The following is an 11508-nucleotide window of genomic DNA, read 5'->3' as shown; positions in this document are numbered from 1 at the left end:
ACATACTATCCTCAAGATCAAAGTGAACTAGGTTCAATTTGAGGACAGCGCGGCAGACTTGCTCACGAAGTCATTGCCTAAATTCCACTTTCGAGAAACATGTTGATATCATTATTTGTAGAAGTTATCCGAACTCCCATGACCGTAGTCATCAGGGGGGAGATGCAGACATCAAGGGGAGATGTCCACATGTATGGTCTCGAAACGTGAATGGTGTGTTGTGCTCTTTTTCCCCTTCGACCGAGGTTATTTTTGTCTCACAAGGTTTTTGTTACTCGGCAAGGTTTTAAATGAGGCAACAAGAGGAGCACCACGTTTGGGCGACACAAGGAGGAGTGTTCAAGTAAATCCAGAATATGTGTTTGGCCCAAACTCTAGATTACTTGACCTAGTTATAATAAGGTGAGTTTAGAATTAGAGATATTCATAGATCCGATTAATTGTACGATTATTTTTCCTTGTACAACTTTGATGCTATGTCTTGTAATCCTCTATATAAAGAGACCTATATTATCAATGAAAGCACGACTCAATTCTCTCTCAATTTCAGTTTTCTTTAAATATTTAACTTTTTTATTTTCTTAAATTCAACTTTTAAGTTTAGAAAAAAGGAAAAGAAAAAAAAGAAAGAAAGGAAGGAGTGGCAAACACATGTCAACATGCTAGTCATTACATTACACAGAGAAAAGAAAGGAAAAGGTGAGATGTGGAATCAATTTTAGGGAAATTTTCACAATCTACAAAAAAAATAAAAAGAATTAGAGAAGTTTTGAAGATATTACAGTTGAAATACGGAAATTACAAACTCACGGGTAGAAAATGTCTAAAATTTGAACTAAATTCACGGTCTGGAGTTCCTGTTTAAAACATGGTACATCGGTAACAGATGAAAGTTTCAGAGTAAAGACAAAACCTTAAAAAATATCAAGTGAAAAATACTGAGAATGGATAAAAAATGGCACCAAAGTACAGAGACGTCGTTAAAGTCTTTGTTTCCTCCTTTCATACATCTGATGTGTGCAGTTCGGAAGATGATGTTCTCCTCCTTTTGGGGGCTCTGTGAACCAAAATCTATCTCTAAATTCTCACTTTCCTTTTCCCACTTCTTCCATTAACTCTACCACGTTCCCTTTCACTTCATTTACTATTTTCCCATTTCTGCTATTCCACCTTCTCATAAACTCTCTTGGGGCTTTAGATCCACCCGCAATTCCAACTTGGTAACTTGTTTCCTTCTCTTTTAGATTTGTACTAAGTTAATCTTTTCTTTGATCTGTTGTATCTTCTATTTGTTGTTGTTGTTGTTGTAATTCCTTCTCAGAAATTTTATAACTAAAGCTTTATACTTTGGGGTGTTAGATGTGTTTCTGAGATACCCATTTCTTATATTGCTCAAATTTCATCAATTTCAATAGAATTTGGGTGAATCTAGTTTCGGGATATCTACCTGTGTATTACAGAGAACTTTAGGATAGCACTTAGGGTTTGTACAAGGCATTTTGTTTTATTTTAAAGGAGTTTACTTTCTGGTTTTGCAATGAGTTATGCTAGAGAAACAAATGTAGTTCAAGTAATCACTGGGAATGGTGGTGGAGCCGATATGTGGTCTGGTGACCAAGCAGTTTGGGCTACTGAGGATGAGTATCAAGTTTGGAATAATGGTGATGCATTGGGGGATTCCATGTCCAACTCGAATTATGATCAGAGGCAATCCCAAAGTCGCTCCGGAAGCGAACCTCCCAACAAGAAATCTAGGAACACCCAAGATGTGACTTCTTCTAACCGGTCAAAAGCCATTGGGAAGATGTTTTTCAAGACCAAGCTTTGTTGCAAGTTTCGAGCTGGGACGTGCCCGTATGTCACTAATTGCAACTTTGCGCATAGCATTGAAGAGCTTCGGCGGCCGCCTCCTAATTGGCAAGAGATTGTGGCTGCTCATGAGGAAGAAAAGGCAGTGTCTTCGGAGCCCAGGGAAGAGTTTCAGATTCCGATTGTGACCACAGGTTATGGTGTGGAGACTCAGAGGTCATATAAAGGGAGGCATTGCAAGAAGTTCTATACTGAGGAAGGTTGCCCTTATGGAGATAATTGCACTTTTCTTCATGATGAGAGTTCGAAGAATCGGGAGAGTGTGGCAATAAGTTTAGGTCCCGGAGGGTATGGTGGTGCTGCAGCTGCTGCTGCTGCGGGTGGAGCAAATAACAAGCCATCAAATTGGAAAACAAGGATTTGCAATAAGTGGGAATTGACAGGATATTGCCCATTTGGAAGCAAATGCCATTTTGCTCATGGTGTTGCAGGTATGTGTTCTAGACTCTATTTCCATTCTTGTTTAGAGGACAGAAACCTCTTGATGTTGATTCCTTATATATGCTTTTTTCAGTCTTTATGGCTTGAATCTGGTAGTATAGATTGATTTGAGAATGAGATTAGTTTTCATCCTCGATAATAGTAAATCATACCCTTATGATGCTTTTCTTTTAGAACTAGCTATCTTGCTTCAGCTCCATTACTGTCATTTGAGTTTCATTACATAGGAGTCTGCTGTTGTTCCACTTCTACAGACTTTGTAATAGATTAATTCATGCAACATTGTAGCCCAAATGGATCCATGTTTTGTTGCTTTTGATTCGGTTGAGTGCTTGAGCAAACTAAGTCATTCATTTTGATTAGCTATTGTTTCTTGTTCTGTTGGTGTATCTTGGTTCTGCCCTTTAACAGAAAAGAATGTATGAAGGCAGGATTGGTTCTTTTTCCTCATAATTAAACATGCAAGTGTGTGTTTGTCATTCATGGGTGTTGGCAAGCTCAAGTCTGATATTAGGATTGAATTTCTGGAGTGAAAGATCATAGCATGGAACGTTGTTCCGAACCTCCCATCTCCTCTATGTGATCAAAGCTCTAGAGGCATGTTAAGGAACATCTGTCTCAACAGAAACTTCTTAACTACATTTTGAAATTGTTGAGTGCCATCCACCTTTGGTTGGGTCTGACAGAGAGCAGGAAATCTCTTCCTCTCTCTGTCAGAAAATCTCTTCCTCTCTCTATCATTGTTTTTCAGCCATCTGTGTGAAGCAAGGTGTGCAGAAGTTGCCTTTGCTGGTTGTTGCAGTTGAAAAACTCTTCTGTTTCTCCTCTCCGGTTGTGTATAGTTTAGTATCATTAGTGAATAGGAAGGGAGCTAAGGAAGAAGACCAGCCTTACCCTTAGGACGGACTGACCAAATAAGAGGTTACCCTCACTCCAGATCAAATTACTGCAGTTTAAGCTTGGTAGAATACACAGGCGACAGACCGCCTAGAGTCAGCAAGTCATCCATGGGGTCTGGGGCTGTTCCCCATCCCACCCAAAAACGAGAAAGGATAGGAACACACTAATAAGTTTAAGAACACCTGACTTGGAAGAAGGGTAAATTTTCCATTGGAAAATTTGTAAGAAACTGTCTAAGCGATGCTCTTAAAACTGCAGATACCCCCTTAGCATCTATAGTTTGAGGAGAAGTTTAGCTTTCCACAGAATTAGCTGTGAAGAGTGAGTTAGTATTCTGACCCAGTGTGCTGTAACAGAAGCTATTTGTTGAAGTTTTTGTTGTTCAGGTTTGCTCTAAGCCATTTTTTTAGCTATTTCCCTGTGAAAAAAAAAATCAAATAGAATGAAATACAAGTTGTCATAACCAGTATTCCATTTTCTTTTTACTGCTTCATATATCCTTGAGATACCAGATATGAAAGTCAGGTCTTTCTAAGGTGAAGAACTTTATAGCTCTTATTGTGTCTTAAAATGCCTCTTGGAAACTCCCCAGAAACCTGGTGTATATGATATCCAAATCATGTTAGACACTGTACCTCCTAGGCAACTGTAGTGATGGTGATAATACATATCACCAACCAGCTTAAGAGCGACTAATCCACTTTTGTGGTGATCAATTACATGCTCACCACTGGGCACTTGTGTACTGAAGTTTAGGGTAAGGCCTATTTCTTACATGGGCACACTTGGAATTCACAGTTCAGTGCATTAAGCTTAAGCACAGTCAACAGACACAGAATATAGGTTTACAACTTGATTCAGTTTGACCACCCAATGCTGTTCCTCTTAAATTTTACGTATGATCAGATTACTAGTTTGTTCTTGTTTCTGTTCTCTCGTCATTTTGTTCACATTAGATGTAAATTTGCCCTTATGCAGTTGCACTTGGCATCGTCTGTTAGTCATAAATTTCTGTACCACTGGGTGATTTGTCTTAGGCGTTTAGATGGGCGCAATGGCTATTTTTACTGATCGATATTCTTATATCATAACTTTATGATGCTCATGGAAATTTGAATATCTGACTGACTGACTTTCTGACTACAGAATTACACCGATATGGAGGTGGGCTTGTGGATGGAGAAATTAGAGATTCTTCAGTCCCTCTTGACAATAAGCAGGGAGGAATGCCTTTGAAAACTCCAGCTGATAATGTGGTAGTATCAGTCCCTATAGTTCCTCATTCTGATTTATATCATGGAGTTCCATCACAAAGATCATCGATAGTAAGTCAGAGGCCAGGGCAGAGAGCCCATCAGAAATGGAAGGGGCCAGACAAAATCAGTAGGATATATGGTGACTGGATAGATGATATCGAATAAAATTTGGGGTTTTAATGTTGAGGTTGCACAATGGTCACTTGTACCCTCCGTGGAGTTAGTTAGGAAACTTGACACGTAGTCTCCATGAGAGATTACAGGATCATGTAGCTGTAACTTTTCTGTTGAAGTAGATTTTGTATGCGTGCTTCAAGTTCAGGTTGATGCAAGGCTTGTTGGAGTCACAGCCCGTATATTCCATCTGTGAATTTTGTTGTTGCAAATGTAACTGAAGCTTGTATCACTTTCCTAGTACCAATCCTTGTTGCCATATATATTATGAGATGGCCATCATTAGCTTGTATCCGTGTTTTTAATTATCAATTAAATAATTCTCTGTCTCCCTTTCTATCCCTCACCGGTATACATTCAGGTGTATATCTCTCTTTCTGGATTCTTTCTAGTAGAGGCAGGTTATTTATGAGTATCCTCTAAAGACTGAAATTTGCCCTATGGAACTTTCTGACCTTGTGCGTTGCGTCGTCTATTTGTGCATTGCGTTTACGGAACTGGAATCTCAAGAATCGTTGTACTAATAATGTCCCAACTTAACTATCCGTCAAGTGTTAGGTTTTAATCACAAAAAGCCTCGGTAGAATTGGATGTGATTCACTCACATATAAGTTATAATTTACTTGTCACTTTTGCAATGTGGGATATTTCATCTCCAATCCGCCCCTTGTGGCCCACCATTGTACCGATATTGTCTCAACTTAACTACTCGTCAGGTGTTGGGTTTTAATCATAAAAGGTCTCAGTACAATTGGATGTGATCCACCAACTTATAAGTTATAATTTACTTGTCACTTTTGTAATGTGAGATATTTTCTCTCCAATACGCCCCCTCACGTGCAACCTAACATTCACAAAAGGCCTCGGTACAATTGGATGTGATTCACCAACTTATAAGTTATAATTTACTTGTCACTTTGGCAATGTGAGATATTTCCTCTCCAATACGCCCCCTCACGTGCAACCTAGCTCTAGGTCTGCACGTGAATTTAATTAACAATTCAATTTCACATTGGAAATTGAGACACAAGTCTCATATCAAAGACTTGATATGAGACTTGGTCAATATAACAATCAAAGGCCTACATTGGACACTTGGTAACAATCCAATCAGAATCTTCCAATAGCAATACAAGGAACCCAAATTCAGGCCCATGACATTGGAGACGCAATTGGACCCGCTCTGATACTATGTTAAATAGCGACAAGCATGACTCATGGCCTACCATTTTCCCGATATTGTCCAAACTTAACCACCCGTTAAGTGTTGGGTTTTAATCACAAAAAACCTCGGTACAAATGGATATGATCTACCCAATTATAAGTTATAATTTAATTGTCACTTTTGCAATGCGGGATCTTTCCTCTCCAATAGAAAGCTACCCAGTTTATTATATATAAGATGAGGAATTTATGAAATACCTGATTCACAAGCTAACCCAAAGGACAATAAAATAGTGAGCACAAGCACAAGCACAAGATCACAAGTAATGCCTGATTCCTTGGCACATCAACACTGGTTCAAGATATTAGGGTTGAGGAGTTCAGTTTCAAACCTATAAAGCAAATTTTAGACAAGTTTGTATATTTAAGTCATGGTGCTCCAGATGATTCTGTGTGGTTTAACTGTTTTTCCCTTTTTGTGTCGTGAGCATTCCATTTAGAGTAGCAGGCTTTTATGGTAAATTATAAAATAAATAAATCACACACACAAGATGACAAATATTTAAAAGATTCACTTGAAACTCAGCAAAGCCTATGGGAGATGGCAATGATCAACCGAACCATCATGACTGATTGAATTATTTGGTTTTGGGCAGGATTTTCTTGTGTTTGCTTCGGGAACAAGTTCTCACTGCTGAACCTTAGTTGGCTATAAGTTTCGTACAAAGGCCTCTCATTTGAATTTGCTATGTAGTGCTTGATCTTTCTTCTTTCTCATGTTCTGGTGGTTGTGTAGAATCGCTGTAAATCTGTATGTAATTAGGATTTTATTTAATTAGGATATCATGTAATTATGGAAAGATTGTTTCCTATTAGAATTAGACTACTCCTTTGTACTTGTATATATACCCTCATTGTGGGATGAAAAGAATCATCGAATTAACCCTGAATTGAAATATTCTTTTCTACTTGGTATAAGAGCAGGTTCAATCCTTTGAACTTGCATTGCATTCTTTGAATCCTGAATCCCAAAAAAAACCACAAACTGCTGTATACCACTACCATTGAAATCAAACCATCCCTGAATCATCACCCTACCTATTTTTTCGAAAAAAAATTTAGATCCATCTTGAAACCCTAAAAAACCCAATCCTGCAAAAATCTCGAATACTTCAATGGCCGGACCTGTAATTGAAGGCCAACAATCAAATCCCGAGAAGGCAATGGTGCCATCCTCACAAGTCATCCATCACCACTACACCACCCAACTACACAACTCTGCGTTTCCAACAAGTGTTGTCTTAAATGAATCCAACTACACCATATGGGCTCCTCTCATGCGAATGTGCATTGGCGCATGAGGGAAGGTTGCTTATCTGACTGGAGAGAAGGCTGAACCGGCCATGAATTCTGCAGGGTATGAAGCTTGGGCCACAGACAATGAAAATGTGAAAAGTTGGCTCATTGACTCCATGGAGTCCTCTCTTATGAATCGGTATATTCGTCTTCCTACTGCAAAAGATATTTGGGAAGCTGTAGAGAAAACTTTTTATCATGATTCTGATGAAACCTAGATCTTTGAATTGAACAAGAAGTGTTTTGAAGCAAAGCAAAATGGACGGTCTATTCCTACCCACTATAATGAGTTAGTGGCAATGTTCCAGGAGATTGATCAAAGGGTGGCCTCTCAGAATGATAATGTTGCAGCTGTAATTCAAGAGACTTCAGCGATGTCCAAGATGCGTGTTCATATGTTTTTGAGTGGACTTGACCCAGAGTATGATCAGGTGCATGGAGAAATCCAGCGCAAGGAACCTAAATTCTCTTTGGAGTAGAGCTATGCTTACAGTCGTAAGGGGCAATCAGAGAAACAGGCTATGGGGCATTCGATACCTACCGAATCTTCTGTTATGGCTGTCCAACGCTTCTCAGGTCCTCCTTCAGGCTTCCCAAGTCCTTCTCTACGTCGTCCTCTAGGTAAACCAAATCCATATGCAAACAGAAATTGCATTGTTTGTGGGGAATAAGGTCATAGCAAGGACCGGTGCTATGAAGTAATTGATTATCCTGATTGGTGGGACTTCACCAAGAAACCGCGAAAGAATCTGGGCAAGGCTGCCATTGCTACTACAGAGGAAGAGCATCTAGACAGTGCCACTGCTAATGTAGCGCAATCAGGTATAAATGGTAAGGTTACTTTGAATAATACATGGATAATTGATACAGGTGCATCTGATCATATGACCAATGACCCTAATCTTGTGAAAAACCTTAGACATTCCCCTCAAAATGTTGTCTCTACTATTGATGGTACTCCAACTCCCGTCACCAGAGAAGGTTCTATTGCTTTATCTGATACCTTAACCCTTGAATCTGTCTTAGTTGTTCCATCACTAGCTTATAATCTCCTATCTGTTGGTCAAATTATTTTAGCTCTTGCATGTATTGTGACTTTCTATCTGTCTTTCTGTGTGTTTCAGGACATTCTGACTCAGTGGATTCTTGGTTATGGTGTTAGAAGGGGGAAATTGTACTACCTGGATCTGACAAAGACTGGAGAGAACCATAAGCATCTTTTGGGGCAAGCAAATCAGATCAATGGGGTAGAGAATGTGAAGGAAGTTGTATGGTTATGGCATTGCCGTTTAGGTCATCTATCTTTTAGTTATCTTAAGAAGTTGCAACCTCATTTGTTTTTTGTTGTTAGTGATTTGGATTTCCATTGTGACATTTGTGAATTGGCCAAGAGCCACCGTGTTTCATATTCACCAAGTCTTAATAAAAGTCATGTTCCTTTTATGAAAATTCACTCTGATATTTGGGGTCCTGCAAAAATTCCTTCTCTTTCTGGAGCTCGATATTATGTGATGTTTATTGATGATTGTACTTGCATGACATGGGTATCATTACCGAACAATAAGAGTGATGTATTTGGGATGTTTACCGAATTTCACAACATAGTGGCAACTCAGTATCAAAAATCCATCAAAGTGTTTCAGTTTGACAATGGTGGAGAGTTTGTGAATGGCCCTATGATTGAGTTTTGCCGGTCACATGGAATTCGTCATCAAACTTCCAATTCTTATACTCCTCAACAAAATGGTTTAGCAGAACGGAAGAACAGGCAGTTGATGGAAGTTGTTCGTGCTTCCTTATTTGGCATGAATGTACCTCGGTCTTATTGGGGAGAAGCAGTGAAATCAGCAGCATATCTCATCAACTGTACTCCTTCACGGGTAATTGAGTTTCAGAATCTTTATCAAAAGCTTCATACATTTTTAACCATCCCCTCTATGCCTAATTTAGAGCCCCGAGTGTTTGGGTGTACAACTTAATTATGTCCACATACCAAAGCCACAGTGGAGCAAACTTGATCCCCGTGCAAAGAACTGTATTTTTGTGGGTTATGCAGAGTTTCAGAAGGGCTACAGATGTTATGATCCACTCACCAATACAGTACATATATCTCTTGATGTCTCATTCCGTGAATCTGAGACATATTACTCAGGGGGAGCTTCTCAGTCTTCCCTTAAGGGGGAGAGAGGTTGTGGAGGGAATCCTCGTTCTATTATTGATTTTGATGTCTTTGAAGACTTGGAAAATTTGGAGGAACGATTTGAAGGTAGAAATTTTGAAACAGAAAATGCAGTTGCCGAACAGAGCATTGTGAATTCCGAAACAGAAAATGCAACTACAGAACAGAGTGTTGTGAATTCCGAGACAGAAAATGTAACTGCCGAATAGAGTGTTGTGAATTCTGAGATAGAAGAGATGACTTTTCTGGATAGTGTGAATCAAAATCAAGACGTATCTGAAGCTCACACACAAGATATTCCCCCTTCTGCATCACCAACTAAAGATCCCGGTCAGAATGATCCACCTCAGATACCCCTAAACTTTAATGAGTCTTCTAGGTTAGAAAGTGTCGAACGTAGAAAATCACAAAGGATTACCAAGGGAATCCCTAAAAAACAATATGAACCGGATATCAAAGCCAAAGCTAAATACCCTATAACTAATTTTATGTCTAACCATAGGATTTCTGGGTCACATGCACTTGTTGTTAATCAATTATCTACTGTATCTATTCCTAGTAACATGCAGGATGCATTGACTGATTCAAAATGGACAAAGGCAATGAATGAAAAATTAACGGAAGTTGTTCAAAAGAATGCAACATGGGAGCTAGTCCCTATGCCAGTTGGAAAGAAGACTGTAGAATGTTGTTGGGTATTTACTGTGAAGCTTAATGCAGATGGAACTATTAATTGATACAAGGCGAGGTTGGTTGCCAAAGGATATACACAATGCTATGGGATTGATTATGAGGAGACTTTTGCACCTGTGGCTAAGATTAATACTGTCCAGATTCTAATCTCACTTGCAGCAAACAAAGATTGGCCCTTGCACTAGTTTGATGTGAAGAATGCGTTTCTTAATGGGAATTTGGAGGAAGAAGTGTACATGGATGTGCCCCAAGTGTTAAGAATTACCCAAGTGACGTTGGCAGGGTGTGTAAATTGAAGAACTCTTTGTATGGCCTGAAGCAATCTCCAAGAGCTTGGTTTGGAAGATTTTCAAAGTCCATGAAAGCCTTTGGATACAGACAGCAATTCTGACCATACCTTGTTCATCAAGCGCAAGAATGGTAAGATTATAGCTCTTATTGTGTATGTTGATGACATGATTGTTACAGGGGATGATCCGAAAGAGACAAATGAATTGCAAAAGTATTTGTCAAAGGAGTTTGAAATGAAGGATCTAGGACAACTGAAGTATTTTTTGGGTATTGAAGTTGCAAGGTCTAAGAAGGGGATTTCACTTTCACAGAGAAAATATGTTCTTGATTTACTTGCTGAAATGGGGATGCTGGACTGCCGACCCATCGAGACACCCATTGAGATAAATCACGGACTTGCTATCTATCCTGATTAAGTTCCAACTGATAAAGGGAGGTATCAACGTCTTGTAGGAAGGTTGATTTATCTTTCACATACTAGACCTGATATTGCTTATGCTGTGAGTGTTGTTAGTCAATTTATGCATTGTGCTAGTGAAGTGCATATGGATTCAGTCTTTCGTATTTTGAGGTACTTGAAGATGGCACCAGGTAAAGGGTTACTATTTCAGAAAAAAAAAAAAGATGAATGGAAGTTGTTGGGTACACAGATGCAAATTGGGCTGGTGATAAAACTGACAAATGTTCTACATCTGGGTACTTCACTATTGTTGGAGGGAACCTTGTCACTTGGTATAGCAAAAAGCAAAAAGTCGTTGCCAGATCAATTGCAGAAACTAAGTTCCGAGGTATGGCACATGGAATCTGTGAAATATTGTGGATTCATAATGTCTTGAAAGACCTGGGTTACAAGCTTAAAAAGCCTATGGATTTGCATTGTGATAATACAGCTGCCATTGAGATTGCACATAATCCAGTTTAGCATGATAGAACAAAGCATGTGGAGGTTGACCGTCATTTTATTAAAGAAAATCTTGACAAAAAGGTTATTCGCTTTCCATTTGTAAACTCAGAGGAGTAATTAGCTGATGTTCTTACTAAAGGAGTGTCCAGGAAGGTATTTGACAGCTCGGTTGACAAGTTGGACATGACAGACATCTATGCACCAACTTGAGGGGGAGTGTAGAATCGCTGTAAATCTGTATGTAATTAGGATTTTATTTAATTAGGATATCATGTAATTAT

The 11508-nt window shown here is 39.1% G+C and overlaps 1 protein-coding gene across 2 annotated transcripts; it reads left to right on the top strand.

The window, feature by feature from the left end:
• Window positions 1-976: 976 nt before the first annotated feature.
• Window positions 977-4986, top strand: LOC112178607 (zinc finger CCCH domain-containing protein 56). Of its 2 annotated transcripts, XM_040511191.1 has the most exons (3): window positions 977-1220; window positions 1552-2300; window positions 4357-4986. In XM_040511191.1, exons 2-3 carry the CDS (start codon window positions 1601-1603, stop codon window positions 4629-4631), a joined length of 975 nt encoding a protein of 324 aa, XP_040367125.1. In that variant the 5' UTR covers window positions 977-1220; window positions 1552-1600; the 3' UTR covers window positions 4632-4986. The 2 variants fall into 2 exon arrangements, with proteins under 2 accessions (XP_040367125.1, XP_024172539.1); XM_024316771.2 differs by having other exon boundaries at window positions 977-2300.
• The last annotated feature ends 6522 nt before the right edge of the window (window positions 4987-11508 follow it).

The sequence above is a fragment of the Rosa chinensis genome, chromosome 7 (genome assembly GCF_002994745.2).
Source record: "Rosa chinensis cultivar Old Blush chromosome 7, RchiOBHm-V2, whole genome shotgun sequence".
NCBI classification, from domain to species: domain Eukaryota; kingdom Viridiplantae; phylum Streptophyta; class Magnoliopsida; order Rosales; family Rosaceae; genus Rosa; species Rosa chinensis.
This window is presented reverse-complemented; position numbering and strand designations above follow the sequence as displayed.